At 47.8% G+C, this 16,517-nt stretch overlaps 7 protein-coding genes across 7 annotated transcripts; 3 read left to right on the top strand and 4 right to left on the bottom strand.

Annotated features, from left to right (window-relative positions):
- Positions 1–547: 547 nt before the first annotated feature.
- On the top strand, positions 548–2,035 carry F4812DRAFT_455472 (uncharacterized protein; the record flags this gene model as incomplete). The annotated part of the gene is made up of 3 exons (XM_047936828.1): positions 548–556; positions 634–1,476; positions 1,655–2,035. 3 exons carry the CDS (start codon positions 548–550, stop codon positions 2,033–2,035), a joined length of 1,233 nt encoding a protein of 410 aa, XP_047793677.1.
- Positions 2,036–2,113: 78 nt separating this feature from the next.
- F4812DRAFT_455471 (uncharacterized protein) lies at positions 2,114–3,899 on the bottom strand (the record flags this gene model as incomplete). The annotated part of the gene is made up of 2 exons (XM_047936827.1): positions 2,114–3,300; positions 3,368–3,899. The coding sequence occupies 2 exons, from the start codon at positions 3,897–3,899 to the stop codon at positions 2,114–2,116; spliced, it is 1,719 nt and encodes a 572-aa protein (XP_047793676.1).
- A 1,774-nt stretch (positions 3,900–5,673) lies between these two features.
- On the bottom strand, positions 5,674–7,700 carry F4812DRAFT_449463 (Pkinase-domain-containing protein; the record flags this gene model as incomplete). Its single annotated transcript, XM_047935976.1, has 4 exons — positions 5,674–6,028; positions 6,083–6,464; positions 6,515–6,814; positions 6,872–7,700. The coding sequence occupies 4 exons, from the start codon at positions 7,698–7,700 to the stop codon at positions 5,674–5,676; spliced, it is 1,866 nt and encodes a 621-aa protein (XP_047793675.1).
- A 2,243-nt stretch (positions 7,701–9,943) lies between these two features.
- On the bottom strand, positions 9,944–11,549 carry F4812DRAFT_176216 (uncharacterized protein). Its single transcript, XM_047929991.1, has 2 exons — positions 11,409–11,549; positions 9,944–11,334 (listed from the first exon to the last, which is right to left on the bottom strand). Exon 2 carries the CDS (start codon positions 11,298–11,300, stop codon positions 10,227–10,229), a length of 1,074 nt encoding a protein of 357 aa, XP_047793674.1. The 5' UTR covers positions 11,301–11,334; positions 11,409–11,549; the 3' UTR covers positions 9,944–10,226.
- A 529-nt stretch (positions 11,550–12,078) lies between these two features.
- Positions 12,079–12,814, top strand: F4812DRAFT_455468 (uncharacterized protein; the record flags this gene model as incomplete). The annotated part of the gene is made up of 4 exons (XM_047936826.1): positions 12,079–12,139; positions 12,193–12,309; positions 12,413–12,672; positions 12,725–12,814. The coding sequence occupies 4 exons, from the start codon at positions 12,079–12,081 to the stop codon at positions 12,812–12,814; spliced, it is 528 nt and encodes a 175-aa protein (XP_047793673.1).
- A 598-nt stretch (positions 12,815–13,412) lies between these two features.
- F4812DRAFT_455467 (uncharacterized protein) lies at positions 13,413–14,556 on the bottom strand (the record flags this gene model as incomplete). The annotated part of the gene is made up of 2 exons (XM_047936825.1): positions 13,413–13,860; positions 13,925–14,556. 2 exons carry the CDS (start codon positions 14,554–14,556, stop codon positions 13,413–13,415), a joined length of 1,080 nt encoding a protein of 359 aa, XP_047793672.1.
- A 362-nt stretch (positions 14,557–14,918) lies between these two features.
- F4812DRAFT_413701 (Oligosaccaryltransferase-domain-containing protein) lies at positions 14,919–16,245 on the top strand. Its single transcript, XM_047932816.1, has 3 exons — positions 14,919–15,212; positions 15,275–16,065; positions 16,149–16,245. Exon 2 carries the CDS (start codon positions 15,321–15,323, stop codon positions 15,504–15,506), a length of 186 nt encoding a protein of 61 aa, XP_047793671.1. The 5' UTR covers positions 14,919–15,212; positions 15,275–15,320; the 3' UTR covers positions 15,507–16,065; positions 16,149–16,245.
- Positions 16,246–16,517: the final 272 nt, after the last annotated feature.

The raw sequence follows: 16,517 nt of genomic DNA, 5'->3' as shown, positions 1-16,517 counted from the left end.
TTGGTAATGGCTTGACGCCGAAATGTACCTAGGTATTCTCGGATATACGAAGTACACTAACATTCCAGCACTCCTTTATATGCATTAGGTATAGTAGGTATCTTACCTCGAAAACATACCTAACCTAGTTCTTCTCCTTTTCCCCCCTTTATGCTTCGCATCTCCGATCCGCAATTATACGTGTTTGTCCGAATTCCGACAAATTCCCAGCATAGATAGCGGATAGGTATATGTGAAGAGACAAAGCAAACGACCATGAGGACCAACTCTTGTTCTCGTTGTTTGCGTCGGCCGACTTGACTACCTAGACTAGACTCGGTCCTTGGATGGCTCTTTAAAACATGCTCGCCTGTTATAGCCCAGGCGGAGAATCATACAACTTACATGTGTACCTACATTTGGCTCGGCTGCGTCCGCTCACAAGTTGTCGGTTTCCGACTACCGAGTCTCGGCCGGGATAGCTCGTTGCCAATCGCCTTCATTCTTTCACGCGGCTGAATCATGAAAAATTTAAATTTAGTAAATAATCTTGAGTAAATACCTAACCATGGCTACTGTCCTCATCGCCTCCTTGTATAGAACGCTTAGAATACAATAACCTTACTTCCTTGCAGAACCAAAAATCCAATCTAGAAATCAGCAGCAGCAGCACTCTTATATCATAAGCCGCCTATAGATACCTACCTAGATAATCACCACCGAGAAGCTATGGTGGAGTCGGAACCGGTAGTTGCGACTTCGTTCCCGCGATTTCCAGACCTGCCGGCGGAGCTGCGGCATCTCGTATGGCACTTCGCCCTGCCGCGCCGCGTCTTCGAGATCCGGAGCGAAACGATATCGATCCGGCGGGACGGCGAGGCCAACGTTTCCGAGGAGCTCGACCACGACCCCTGGCGGTCCCGCGGCTCCGACCTGGTAGCCGTGATCCTGGCGCCGCCGCCCTTGCTCTCGGTGAACCGCGAGGCGAGGCGCTTCGCCCAGCGGACCGGGTCGTGGAAGTTCGTCGGCAGCCACCCGCGCGGCGTGTGCCGCGTGTTCAAGCAGATGACGTGGTTCGACCCGTCGGCCGACACCCTGTGCTTCGACGACTCCGTGTTCCAGCACATCCGGGGCTACGTCACGGAGCAGAACGGCCTCGTCATGGAGCACGTCAACAACCCGGCCGTCACCAGGTTCTACTTCGGCAGCTCCCCCGCGAGCCCCGTCTGCGTGAGCCTCGCGGCCCTGTCGGGCACTTTGGGCAAGTTCTTAGTCGAGCAGTGGAAGCGCAAGCGAGGCTTCTGGTCCGGCGTGCCGCGCTATCTGTTCTACCACGATAACATACTGATGCACCTTGGCAGATCGGCCAGGGTGCGAGCGCTTTTTGGAGAGGGGGTTGATAGGTGTTACACCCTTCTCGTTAATGCTCGTGATCGTGAGAAGCTAAGGCAACTGAGAGAGTTGTACGTGGAAGAGTCTGATCCGACATACTTCCAGGTCAGTAACAAAGTTTTAAGTATCCCCTGTATTGACCCCTATGAGACGAGTAGACTTGACTCTGAATATTGTGCATAGAGCTTATGTCTCTGTTATTTGGTCCCGCGATTGCATTTGGTTCTCTTCTCACCATTGAATTCTGGCATAATATAGCTGCTAACGAGTAAACGTGGGATAGCGGAGAACGGCAGATTGGCTTGAAGGTATCGTAGATGCGGATGAGAAGTATGTTGAAAACTCCTACAACGATCTAAGAGACGTTTGGATCAAAGCCCAGGACGACGTTCCATCCTCGTCTCTCCTCGTCTCGCCGGATCATAGGGTCCAGGTGAGGTCGCTCATAGACCCTGGAGCCGTCCTTCACGCCGTACAACAATTCGACCAGAACCACTCCTGGTGCCGTGAGATCGTAAAGGCCATGCCTCGCATGGAACTCGTGGTCCACTTCCGGCTTTGCATCACAAATCACGATAATGAATACCGGAAGAAGAAACTTAAACTTCTTGGAAAAGAAGACCCGTCGGTAATAAAAACTAACTCGGACACGGAACGGCCATAGCCCTAAGAAATTCCAATGTGAGATGAAATCACATATCATATTATGTTAATAGGCTAGGTACATATGTGTCCATGTTCTTTAAGCTGTCCTCCCGTGTCTGACCCAGTTAGGCGGTTTGCCCTTCTTGAGCTTGTAAATCCGCAAGGCAGTCATGCAAGCACCTCCCCAACCAAGCTGCTCTCTCTGCCACTTCCTGCCCCCCGTATCCTTGAATAATTTCTCCACCATCATAACCGGCTCATCAAAAGAATCGTCCCTCTTCCCCTCACCCTCCTTATCCTCCTCCTCTTCCTCTTCATCATCTTCTTCCTCTTTATCATTCCCCTTCCCCAGAGCCGTGAGCCTAACAAACCCCCTACTACCACCACCACCACCACCATACATATCACTCTGGCTCTCGAGATCCTTCTCTGGTTGCTGTCGCTGTCGCTGTTGCTGTTGCTTCTGCTTTTCCTCGCTAATGTCCGCGGTAGTGGTACTACTATCATTATTATTACTGCTATTGCTATTACCCGCCACCTCGATCCACACCTCGGCCTTGCGGATCGAGTCGGCGTAGATGACGAGCACGGCGACGAAGACGAGGGGCACGGCGGCGGCCCAGAAGACGTAGAACAGGGGGCCCGTGGGGCCGAAGGGGTCGCTCATGGAGAGGATGCTGGAGACGACGGAGAGGGGCAGGAGGATCCCGCCCATGTACGATACGCGGTCGAGCGCGTGCTTGTTCTGGTCGTCGGCCGTGGAGGCGTTTCCGCTGCGCGAACGTGCGCGATGGCGATAATGGTAATGGCGGCGCGGGATCAGTTCTGTTGGAGGGATGGCTTTCGTGGTAAGGCGTTGTTGTCTAGGTGGTGGGATGTCGGGGAGGGGCCTAGAGGCGGAAATAGGGGCAAGATGGCTTAGGAGGGCAACGTGTCGGCCGAGGCGGGAGAGGAGGGATTCCCAGTTCGATTCGGGGGAGTAATAGGGGTCCGACGATCCGGATGATTTCTCGCGGATCTCGGAACTGCTTAGGTTTCGCTCTAGGCTCTTCTGTGCTTGCCAGTACAACGCTGCCGTCTGGTGCGCGCTAGAGGGTCTTATATTTGAAGACAACACCGCATCGAAGAATTCGCTCCATTGGTGCGCGGCGAGGTCTTGCACCAGAGCGCGCATATCAGGTACATTACCATTATAATCGCCTCGCCATTCTTCCGATAAGCTACGGTATAGCAACGACTCGAAGCCGGGCATCTCATCGTCTATCGGACGGTCTAGCAAAAGGACTACACGACAGTGTTAGAAAGAAAAAAAAATGTCGTTTAGATAATATATAGTCAAAGGGATCCTTACCGTCGGTTTTGGCGCACTGCCATAGCGAGGCGCGGCAGAACACTACCGCTTTCTCGTCCGAGATAGCCTGGGAAAATGGTTCTCTAACAATATCACCATCATCATCGCCACCTTTGGTATGATCCACTCTTACCAGCAGGGCCCTCTTCACATCCGTGGGTAGCCCCTTCGGCACCGTGAGCAACTCCGGATACTCGAAGCAAACGAATCTAGCCTCGCGGTCCCGTCTCCGTCTCACCAGGGGCCTGTAGCTTAGCCCCCCAACGTGAGCGTCGATAAAACCTGCGTCGACATCCAGCAGGTCTGTCAACGCACGGGTGTAATCCGCGGACAGCCTGTGTAGGACCAGGAGTCGGCGTCGGGGCTCGGATCTCTGCGGCGGTTCTTCCTCCTGCTGGTGTTGGATATCCGCGCGTAGCTCTTCAGCACTTGCAAAGTGCCGCCGGGAGCAGCTCTGCTGGCTCTCCGTCAATTCCAACGCATAAGCCGAGCCTCGTGAACCCTCCTGCTGTTCTAGGTTCCCTTGCGCCATAGTCGAAGTGTCTGTACTGTTGCTCAATATCATAGGCACGCTTTGCTTCATCGAAAACCGGCATAAGGAAATCTATATATAAAAAAGTGATTCCCCGTAACTATCCAAGTGCTCTTCGCTCACAAGCCCATAACTTCCGATTCTTTATATACCTATACCTCAGTCGTAAATCCGCATTCTATTGTAAGAATAATAATAATACTAAGTATGTCTTTTGCATTTATAAGTTTCGTCTCCGAGAACGTTCTCGCACGAGTGCCGGACCTATTTATTCCAAAACCGGGTTCTGGGATATCGATCCTTAAGCTACCTACCTAGGGAGGTTAGGTAGTATTCGGTAACCCGGCTCTGACTGTTTGATATATTAGGTAGGTAGGTGTGTATATTAAATCAGCGCGATCATTGAAAACAGAGTAACATCCAAGCTAAGAAAGAGAGAAACAGTCATATGTAGCAACAGTACTGGATGCTACCGCCCGCACAGAGTAGTAACGACATTGAGTAATATTAGTACAGGTAAGGTAGGCATCCAAATGTCCTTCCAAGCAAAACTACATTTATCTACCCCCAGATCAGATTCGATCGGATCGAGCCCTAGGGAGGTAGTATACATAACTTCGTCTAGAAAGCAGCCTCGTGCCGGTGCTGTGCTAGGATGAGTGGTCACAGGGGGGATACTACATGACACCCACCCGACGGGAAAGTCAGGGAGGTCAGCCGCAAACCTCACCATGCATATTATTAGCATCTCTGGTTGGTTCCAACAACATGATCAGATGCTATATTTTCCCTTTAAAAAATCAAAAATCAAAAATCATTAATAAACATCATATTCCTCTCTCGGTTACTCGATCTTTCTGTTCAAACATTTGTACCTAGCCTAATGTATGTACCAACCAACCTACTTATTACTTGACTTCGACACCTCTATAAAAGTAAAATGTTAGAAGAAAAAAAAAGCTATCTGTCTCTGTCTGTCTGTCTGTCTGTCTGTCTCTCTGTCCGACAAGACCAAAAAACATCATCATTACCATCGTATCGCAACGTAACCATACGGAAAGAAAAGATCAAAGAGAAGAAAAAATAATAAGACATAGACACACACACTCCAACAAAATAGGTAATGAATGCTATGCTATCTTATATAAACAGGGCAAGCAGCGCGGGCTGTTTCTTCTTGTTATCGTCTCAAGACCTTCTAACAGAACAAATTCTGGCATAAAAGGGCGATTGATGACGATGATGGTGGTGATGATGACATTATTTGCAACTGTCATACAAATCAGGCGAACGAGCAAGTTGAGCAAGTCGCTGTTATAATTTCGCGCGGTCCCTTTTTTTCTTTCTTTGCGATCTTCCGTCCCAAGAAAAAGTTAAAACGACAACAAAAAAAAAAAGAACTCCCTCGTCCCCGACAAAAAAAACGCCGTACATATGAATGCTTGTTGATGCCGCCATCGGTTCCCCCTTTCCCTTCTTTCGTGTTTGAGTCCCTGGTCACAATCTTCTCCTATGGTATGAATAATAGGACAGAAGGAAAACGACTTCATAAATGGACGGTCAAGTATTTTCCCGGTTTATTTCAAGGCTCATAGTACAAACCCGCTGGCGATGCGTGAAAATTAACGCTGCGTGGCAAAAAAATAGGATATCACGTTTCAATGGCCACATACAAGTTTAGCCGTCAACACAGGCATGCTATGCTGTTGGATGCGAAGAGGCTGGTATAGATCAGAACATCGACTGTGCCGGCCGGGACGTTGTTCTAGCATCATCACCTGTCACTGTCGTAAGGGTCGCCATCGTGGTGTAATGTCACACTATTGAATTCTTCGAACGGGTCGGCTAATTCGTTGCCAGGCGTTGCCAGGCTGCTGTCTAATGGCACGCCCTTCATCTGTCTCGAGCCGGTGATATCGACGCTTTCGCTCTCTTTAACATTTCTAAAATTGACCGTGTCGACTCCACGACCCGCGTGAGGAATTATGGGCGGCTTCATATGTCGAATAAGGGCCCATTGCGTTGTCCTGAAGAACGGATGTGCTTTGATATCGGAAGCCCCGGCTCTCGCGCCCAGTCTTCGCGTCTCATCTTTGATCAGGAGCTTTCTTATTAATGACTTGCAGAGACTAAATAACGGTGTCAGCATCAGTACGAAAGTGTAGTTGTCACGTCCAACATACTTCGAAATCTGGGGTGCTCCAGAATGCTCTGGGAACGGTATTTCCTCTCGGAGGATGTTGGCAAAAGTCGCGTTACGATTCTTGCCCTTGAAAGGTGTAGTGCCGTACAACATTTCGTATATCAAGATACCCAATGTCCACCAATCCACAGCACTCGTGTGTCCACTACCTTTGATGACCTCGGGAGCGATATATTCTTCAGTTCCTACAAACGAATTCGTTCGGAAGTTGGCGATACACGACTTCGTATCTATCGTAGGGAGCGAGGAGGTGCTAGCACCGTTCTTGCCCATGATCATTGTAGGCTTCCCGCCAGGATCCGACTGTTTCGAGAGATCGAAGTCAGAAAGCATGATGTGTCCTGACTGGTGTAGAAGAATATCTGGCGGTTGGGTTAGTCCAGCTCGAGTAGGAAGGGAATGATGATCATACTCTCAGGTTTTAAATCCCTGTAGATAAAGCCCATTAGATGAAGGTATTCGAGAGCAGCCGTGACCTCCGCAGCGTAGAAGCGAGCATCATCTTCGGGAATACATTTGCCGGGACGAGTTTGCAAGGCTCGGAAAAACTCTCCGCCACTGCAGTATTCCATGCAGAGGTATAGGTGGTCTTCGGACTGGAAGGAGTGATATAAGGTCACGATGAATGGGTGGTTACTTGTTGCCAGAATTTCTTGTTCAGCCAACGCTCTCTTGATCTTATTACGCTTGATCATTTCCTTCTTGCTCAGGACTGCTTGGGTCAGCACGACTCGATAGATATCGAATAATTACAGCAACGAAAACTTACCCTTCATAGCATAAAGCCTAGAGCTCTTCTTCTCTCTTACAAGGTAGACTTTTCCAACATCACCCTTCCCAATGAGCTTAATCTTGTCAAAGCTAGAGGGTCCGACTTCAACGGTGCTGACTTTGATCGAATTGGAACTGTAGGTCCTACGGAAAGCTAGTGAGTTCTGACTTGGAGGAGGAGGAAGCGCGCCAAGGCTATCGTTGTCCGGTACGGCGAGAGCCCCAGAATCGGCCGAGTGCGTCGTCTTAGCATCGACCAAGCCCAACGAGGTAGCATTATCGCCTTGAATCAACGGCTCCTTGCCGAGTTCAGCTGTAGCTGGCCTTTCTCCGCTGCCATTTCCTTGGCTGAAAAGGCCTTGAGCATTAGGGGCACTTGCAACTCTCCGTAGCTTCCGAGCAAGTTCTTCTTTCGTGGCATTTGTGGCCTGTTCTTTCGCTGCCGCGCCGTCGGGGCCGTGTACTTTTAAGCTTGGCGTATCCGGCGGACTCGGCGGAACAGAGCCTTCATTGTGATGACGAAGACCAGGCTGGCCCTGATGGGCAAAATAGGGATTCGCATTGGCGGTGGGACTGAGTGCATCGTCCAGGGGATGTCCTTCGCTGGCCGTGGTAGTTGATCTAATCCTGCCGACGTTGGTGAAAAATCTCCTCGACTGGCGGAAGCCAACCTTGCTCTCGGATTTCAAGGCGTGGTCTAGACTCTTTTCCTTATCGCCAGTAGTGTTGGAGTTGATGCGGAAGAAATTCTTCAGCTTCTGGTTGAAGTGGCTATTATGGCCATTATGGCCATTACTGCCAGCGGAGGCGGGCGACTTGACGGGCATCTTGTCGGTGTCGGTGTCGCTGTTGTTGTTATTGTTGGTGTTGGTGTTGTCGCCTATATCAGAATCCCTTAGGTCAACATTTGGGCGATGCCATGATGTGAATCGTTTTTTGATACGGAAGTAAGATCCTCGTTTGGTAACAAATGTTGTTGGTGAGGGAGGGTTTTGAGACGGGTGACTAAGGTTGGAATGGTGTTCAATCAACTCGTCGGACCCCATGTCGACAGTACCTAGGTAGCGCGGCGACGGCAAAGCAACCTGTCTACCAGTCTAGGTAAGTTATTAGTTGGTTAAGGTAGCAGGAGAAAGGGCTATGTAGCACTACAAGCACTACAGCAATCAGCGGGGCTAGGTGTCGTATGGCTGGACAGTTCCAAACTAGGCCTGGCGTAAGCGCTTGGGGCAGCTTTTGGGGGGTCGGGAAGTGCTGGAAACACGCTGGGACAGGGCTGGTTTTAGGCGCTATGCTCACTTGGTAAGAAGACTTGGTAAGAAGACTTGGTTAGGCAAGCCGGGCAAGTCAGGGGAGCCACTGAAAAGTCGGACCCACAAGTAGCCAGTTGAAAACGAGGGGCAAAAGCAAAAGGGGTGGGCACTTCAGATAGACCTAGCCTCTAGGTAAGTTAACTGATTGGACTGATTGGGATAACCGTTTGTTGTTCCCGGGTTCTTGCCTTTAGGTGTGCGTGCGACTTGCCTTGGGGGGTTTTTTTTCTTCTTTCTTTTTTGCTTGCTAATCAAATCCGAGTGATAATTTCGACTGATAATTTCTACATTAATAATAATAAGAAAAGAAAAAGGTACTGTATGTCTCAAACCCTGAAATAGAGGCTCTGTTGAACTTTAGGTATTGCCTCCTTATTCCCCTGCGGCGTAATACGAGAATAAATGCTTATCTTATTCTTTTTTCCTTCCTTAATGAGGACTTTTCGGGTATCTGTAAAGTTCCAACTTCGTGGTCCTGGGCCTTGCTTGTTCTCCGAAAGCTGCGGATGCGCTAATAAAAAAACACGGACCTGGCTAACCTAAGACTTGGGTGCAACCGTACGTACGCGATAAATCTTAGTAGACACTGACAACAGGGAAGGGTTTCTCCTTGTAAACGAGGTAAGGGTTTCGGTAAGCGGAAAAGGATATACGGCAACAGAAAAAGAAGAGAAGGAAAAATTGACCAATGTATAGGAATGTTGAAGTTGAAGGGATACGCTACAATTCCCTTTGGATGGTCTGAAGAGAAGCACGACTTTGTGAATTCGGGCTTACAGGCTTAGCAATACCTACATCTTAACTTCCCACTTACATGTCGAGTACCTAGGCCTAGGAGGTAGCCCTGAGTCAAATTTAAGAAGTTAGGTCTAGGTACTCGTGGATACGTACCTCAGGCTCTATGCATTATTCTGTTAAGGCTAAGGTTCTTGGACGCCACCGTTATTTCCGTTGGGGATTTTATCGAATGTTCGGCAATCAGGTAATCAGGTATTAAATTTGCACAATTTCACCTGACCTGCCAAGGTATTGTTCTCTTCCTTTTTTTCTTCTTCGGTTATCAATAACCCCTAAAATCATAAAGTATCAGACATAATAATGGCAATAAACTGTATGGCAACAATAATTCCATGCTGATGCTGATGTCTTTTATTACATAGGTACCTACCTAATGTAGATGGTACCTAATCTAGACTTCAATGAGTTTTGATTGAACAGATCTTGACAAGCTACGTACTCCACCGTGTCTAGTTGGTATTTGAGGACATACACTAGTGTACGTTACTATGGTATACGTATATTTGTTTCGAACTTTTCTGACAAATGGACCAAATGCACAGCGTGGATCCATCAAATACTATCGTGTAGTAGTTTCAGAGATGTCCCTGTTTGCTACGTCATCAGGGACATCCGTGCCAGGGCCCAGATTTTATGGATTGTCAGACCTTGTCGACGATACGCTATTAACACCGTGAACTTACCACAGGAGTAGCCCCATAACACGTCATACCTATTGTATGTAGGTTGGATTGTATTGTACAATAGGCTAGTTACTTAACCTTGGTAAGGCTGCCTACCTACCTGGGTTAGGTACCTAAGGCATCGTCGTGCTGGATTCGGGACCTCAAGTAGATCAATGCGGTAAGCTTTTCAGCTCAAGCTCGATGTTTTACCATGTATCTATTTAAGACGGCCCTTCGAAAACCTAGCACCCACAAGCATACATACTTAGGTACTTAATGCAACGGCAAATAGAATTCATGTCAAGCCAACGGGATGCTCGTTAATAATTATATGATTGTATTACAACTTTGATACTTCAGTCATACACGTCTGCACTGCATCCTACATAGGGTTAATCAAATATAGAAATAGGTAAGGTAATGGGTATGGAGTCCGCCATCCCTTTGGAGTCATCCCTTTGGAGTCGAGTCTAAAGACCTAATCTGTACGACCAGATATCAGATGGACCAAATTACATTTTACCCAAGGCACGGTTCAATAACGGACGACGCTACCACCATTACTAGACGTCTTATATCAGACGAGTCCTAGCGTCTGCCTCATCCATTCCTCTTCGGTGGGAGCATTCTCATCCTGTTGAATAAGCAGGCGCCTCAGTTTCCGTTTCCTCTCTTTATATTCTTGGTCATCCTCAAGTCGCTGTTCCGCAATCGACGGGGTGACTTGGTTCCCGTCTTCGTCGAACAAGTACTCCGGAAGCTCGTCGGCGTCGCGCTTCAGCGTCGATATGCCCTCGTTCTGGTACCCGTCTCCCATGTGCCACACGAACGACCTAAAATGCGCTTTCTCCATGTGCTCCTCGAATTCCGTTTCCGATGCGAACTTTATAGGGGTATCCCTTGCCGCGCACTTACCCCACTGGCAGACTAATGGGTCTTCGTCCCCGTGGACGAGGAAGACATGTCTGCGTAACGTCTTCATGTTTTGCAATTCGGCTGGACAAGAACGGCCCGAGGAACATTTCCATTCACACAGAAATGGTGCGTATTCGACCTTAGACCGTAGGTAGTATTCTCTAACCGAGGGCGTATGGTCACGTGGTGGCCTCCCGCGCCGCTTCGGTTCTTTAGAGGGTTCTTTCTTGGGCGCGCTGGGCTTAGCATTCTCCGTGTTGCCTTCTCTCTTGACTGAATAGGAGCCCTTTGGCCTGCCCCTTTTCCTCGGTTGGAAACTAGCCCCTTCTACGCTACGTTGTAAGGGAACTGGAGGTAAAATGACGGAGATATTTTGCCTCGCTGCTGTAGGACTGCCTCTGAGTTGGGGTTCCTGGCTTATCCCTGTAGACTGTCGTTGCCTGATATGAGATGGTGAAGGTGGTGCTGACGACCTAATGTGGACAGCGAGTTGTGACCTGGGTTGCGATAGTGATGCTGAGGTGGCTGCAGAAGGCCCCTGAACCTTTTGTTCTCCGACTGAATTTCGCTGGTTTGAGTAAAGTGGTAATGGTGCTGTTGGGACAGCATTCTGGCTTGGTTGTAGTATATCCGAAACGACAGGTGGTATAGGGATATCTTCCCCAAGCTCATCATTGAGGCCAGTAGCGAAAGGAGTAATTGCGTAAAAGCGCCTAAAAGCGCCGTTCTCAGCCATAATTCCTTTGATCACAGTGCCATAAAACGTTTCACTGTTATTCCGGTCAGTTAAAGCCTTTAAAATGCAATGCGACAATTATAGTTAAAGCTGGAATTTAATAGGTACCTGGTCTTTGAATTTGGATAATTTTATGTGCCTTTTTTAGGTATTAATTATCATTGAAGTAACAATCGTTTCATTTAATCGCGTTGTTAATTGAGTTGTTGATTGAATTGCACGGGAATTAATCCAAAACGGTTAATAAATGATTTCTCAATGCTAACTTCAAAGTTTCCTTTGTACGGTTGACTTCCGTTACGAGACTTTAGTGGCCATAGCTTCCGGCATGAACTGACCCCGACTGCCCCGAGTTGGCTTTCCCCCATTGCTACTCTCTCCGCGCTCTTCAATTACTGATGCTGCACGTCATCGTCTTTAGCAACATCGAACCGAAGGGGTGCATATGATATTGAACTTTGCTATTCGACCGCCGGGCTATTGCGACATCTTGAGGAATTTTTCATCAATACACTAAATTTCTGATGAGGAAGCGTAATTAATAATCGCTATTGCGGCACATATTATTCTAGATTATTTGCTAAGTAGGTAGACAAAGGTGCGACAGATCGTCCATTATAATAAGTGAACTTCGAGATCCAGCCGAGATCAAATCTCTTCTGTCAGATCTCTTCTATTCCAAGCCATATCCAACTCTAGTAGTAGAAAACCCTACGCCTTTCTACAAGGAATAGTTACATACCTCTATTTTACAATACAATACGAACTCTTATCAAAAATGGCTTCCAAGTTGTCTTCCAAGTTATTTGCAGTTGTTGCTGGTGCTGGCCCAGGCACAGGTAAGCGCTTCATAGGAATAAGATAACCTCCCATTTCACTAAATGTTCTCAAGGCCGAGCTTGTGCTATCCGTTTCTCGAAGGCCTATCCCGTCGTACTTTTGACCCGTACAGCCGAGTCATACAAGGACACTGTAGCAGAGATTAACAACGCTGGCGGCAAAGCAATTGGTATAAGTGCCGATACCTCAGGCTTCTTCGTCTTAAACTGACAAACCGGATAATAGTCGCGGTCTCTTCAACTTTGCCCAGAAGACTCTTCCGCTACTTCTAGAGGCAGTTCCCGAGTCGGAGCACCCGCCTTCCCTACTCATTACAGGTGCTACAGCCTCTATCAGGGGTTCGTATCTGTTCTCGACAATGGCCGCAAGCATGTTTGCTCGACGAGCCCTTGGCCAGTCCCTAGCACGTGAGTTCGGACCCAAGGGAGTACACGTAGCGCACGCTATCGTTGACGGAGTTATCGACATTCCTCGGACAAGTCACTATAGCGTGAATAATGGCGCCGAGGATGGCAAGATCAGGGCCGACGCGGTCAGTAACCCAAACGATTTACCCCCCTTTCCTAAAGCTAACTGACAACCAGATCGCCGAGAGCTACTGGAATTTACACACTCAGCACCGTTCCGCATTTACACAAGAGATAGACATAAGGCCCTATGTGGAGAAGTTCTAAGCTTCACTTCCCAATCGCAACCAGAACTGAAAGGTCAGAGCCGCAGTTATTTCTTTGAAACGATTGGACTTCCAAACACACGTGGGGATATGAGCATGCGAATATAAATGACTCGATTTTGTTGAGATTATAACTTTTGTGATGGTCGTTGAAACAAGCCCGATGAATACAGACAAATTGCGTGATACATCTTCCCCCGTCAACTCGAGTGCTCAAGACGTTCATACAGTAGTAGAGTAAAGGGAATTACCTCGTCGTACTAACCACCTTGCCTTCGAGAGACGTTGGATAAAAATAATTGAATGGCTCGATGTTTCCCATTTGAATCAATCTGATTGGTATGGTCTACGTAAACCTAAGTCAGAGGAATAAACCCGTCAATTTAATAATAGGTTTCCCACTGTCCCGCACTGTTCAAGACCAGTAGTAGCTCGACCTACGCTCGATTTTAGCAGTCCAAAATGCGATAGGTATTGATGAGCCATCGGCATGCCGTTGGTTTTGACCAGCTGCTTGTATTGAGTGCCCCTCCTCCAGGACAGGACACCCGTTTACTTGGAAGATTTTACTCCGTTACCCCTTTACAATGGGGTAAGAATCAGGCGCCTGCGGCTACAGGTGTACCATCGCCGGTACCCGGGGGTTGGCTAGAATCAGCTGAGTATCCTGCTGCAGCTGCTAGCCGTTCCGCTTCTTTCTTGTCTCGGATCGCTTGTGTTTCTTGCCTTAACTTCTCCAGGTTCCAGGCACTATCGTCTTCGTCTTCATCTTCGGACTCATCATCTTCCGTGAATCTCCAGTTGCCACTCTCGAACAAGGCACGACCAGTCGATTCCTTGGCTTGGCGAGCCTGTTCTTCGGCTGCCTTCTTGTCTAAGCGGTCCTTCTTCCACTTGGCAAAAGTTTCCGGGGTGACAGGAGTGAGCGTTCCAGTAAGCTTGTGCCTCTCCGACTCCAGGAAATCCTCGAGGGTGAGAGTCTTGAGAGGAGACTTATCCATAAGTGCCTTCTCAGCTGCTCGTTGCTCTTTCGTCTTAAGCACGAAACTAAATTGGATGGTGTTAGAACATAACATGTCCCATATAAATTCAACGTAGGGGAGGAACTTACCCAGGTGGAAGAGCGTGTCTATACTTGCACTTATCTCCTCCGTTCGGACATGTCCAAAACCAGCCGTATTTTCCGTCTTCAATTGCTTCGATGAAGTATTTGCAGACTTTATCGGTGGTAGTGACTTGGTTGCCCTTCTTGGAAAGGACTACCTTTCGCAGCTTCTCCTCATCCCAGTCTTCAGATGTCTCCTGCTTCTTCTGCTCTTCTTCTTCTGCCCGGCCATCTGTGTATAGGTTCTTCTTTTCCGTCTTTCGTTCAACCGAGAGATCGTGTGCAAATTTGCACTTCTTTCCCTTCTCACAGTTTCCTTTCTTGAAAAATATGCAGACAACGGTCTTGGGATCGACGCCGAAGGGAACTTTCTGAATCTGTGCTGGCTTGTTGAGTAAAGCATCTGCTTCTCGTTTGGCATCTTCGGCGGCCTTCTTCTCACGGGCTCGAGCCTCCTTTTCGGCCTGCTTCCTTTTCTCTTCTGCGCTGCCTCCGGCTTTGGCTGACGCTTGAATCTGCTTGATCTGCCTTTGGGCTGCAGAACCCTTCTTATTTTTCATACCAAAGGTCTTGTCCTCGGCAACCTTGGCCGCTGAAGGCTTTTTGCCCTTGGGGTCGTCCTTCTTCTTCGGAGGCATCTTGAGGAAAGAGTCGTAGGAAAAGTAATTGAGGATCCTATTGAAGAGAGGAACTAATATTTAACCCGTCGGAGTAAAAGTAGCAGTCAATACTTGAAACCGGCGACGCTAATGTAGAAGGAATTGTAGGGCTTCGGTGAAAGATCTTTATGCACCTAAGGGCAATTACTTTATTAATGATCGCGAACACTAAAGAATGAAAGATGGTGGGCTGTAAACTAGCGGGGGGTTACCTACATACACTACACTAGGTACGTACATAGTATGTGGTTTTCGGGATAGCATCACGTGAATCAGAATGTGGCGGATCACTTGGCGCATTACTCGACGCAAAGACTCCAATGTTCAAACTTGGCGTTTATGCATGTATCAGGAGAATAATCAAGCCACAGTACTGTAGTACATACTGTCCCACATACCGCAGTGTTGCCCAATGCTTGGACTCTTGGAGTACACCTATAATCAACCCCTGGAAGACTGAAGTAAGTACACTGCATTGTACCTGAACATTACGACGCTGGTCGAAGCTCTAGCTGGCCTCAATTTATCTAACGCGGACATGTAAAGACAATCATCTACAACCCAACACTCATTCACCTTCCCCTATATTACTTGCTATAGGGACAATAAAGAGATTCCTCAGAGGTACATACGTAGTAAGTTTTCCCTATAACTTAAAATTAATTAACAATGGCACATTATTGACATCATAGTCTAGCTTCTCTTAACAACCACCAATCCAACCTACCTCAAGTGAAGTCAACATGATCTCCGACGACGATCTGTACTCCCTAGCCGTATTTCTTGGCTCAGCGGCTATGATCCTTATCGTACTATACCATTTCTTCGAGGTCAATTCGCAGGATAGCGCTCTTAGCGAGAAAGCCGCGAAAGCTGTACCGTCACAACAACCTGCAGCAGTAGGAAAGCAACCGGGTGGAACAAAGTAGAAGATACGATGATTCTGTACTTATAATACGCGGCGTTACGGAAGATAAGAGACGTTATTCAGAACGATTGGTTGTTAATCTGTATGATTTGGACGTTCGGGGACCTGGTCAAGCTAAAAGCTGAGGAAACATGGCCTGGTCAAAATCTTTGATCCATCTCGATCCGGATACCTGCTAGAGAGAAGAATGAAGTAGGTGGACTGGACTGCCAATATACACTGCATAAGAGGGTAGTCTTATGAGTTCCGGAATAAGCTGGACAGCCTCTATTTTCCCAGCGACTCACTTAGGTACCCGTGGGAAAGCTTTAAATAAAGTCATATGAATACTGGGCCGCGGTTAGGCTGCAAGTCATTTATTCTTTGAGTGTTGTGTTTGGATTATCTGCATTAAATTTGTTGTTTAACAAGCTATTTTTTGTGACCAACGTCAAGAATAGAACCTTCAAGTTGCCCAGGCTTTTTTCCCATGTCAATGAACGGCAAGTGTTGTCTATTCCCTGTATAAGATTAGATCTATTCACAGTATACTAGGTATTTTACGCAATGCGCATAAGAATGTAAGTACCTAAAGGCCAACGTAAATGGAAGGCAGAGGTATCAAGCTAAAGTACAAGATCATGCGCTAATTCCTAATTGGTAGAATTAACGCCACGTATGGTGGAGACTGTTGATTGTGCGACTCATTGTTTTCCACCCAAATTGCCAGCGTCGCGCTCCCTCCCTGTCCCTGCTTTCCTCGTAACTGCGCCTCTTCCCAAGCAACTTCTACCTTCTCCTACTCTATCAACAACCAACGCCAATTTAACAATCCATCTTCCCTTCTTCAAAATTTCGATAGGAAGAGGATATTACAAAGTTGCTTCGCCTTCGATTTTATTTTTCTTTTCTTTTTTTCGGTTACATACAACTTCTTAAGCCGTCCCGTCTTGTTGCCGCCTGCCAGCTCGCGAGATAATTTTTTTTTTCTACGAGCATCTGTTCTACCCGCGAAACTTATTCGCCATCTCTT

The sequence above is a fragment of the Daldinia caldariorum genome, assembly GCF_022478825.1.
Source record: "Daldinia caldariorum strain CBS 122874 unplaced genomic scaffold F4812scaffold_2, whole genome shotgun sequence".
Lineage (NCBI taxonomy): Eukaryota > Fungi > Ascomycota > Sordariomycetes > Xylariales > Hypoxylaceae > Daldinia > Daldinia caldariorum.
Note: the sequence above shows the minus strand (reverse complement) of the source record. Positions and strands in the feature narration are given on the sequence as shown.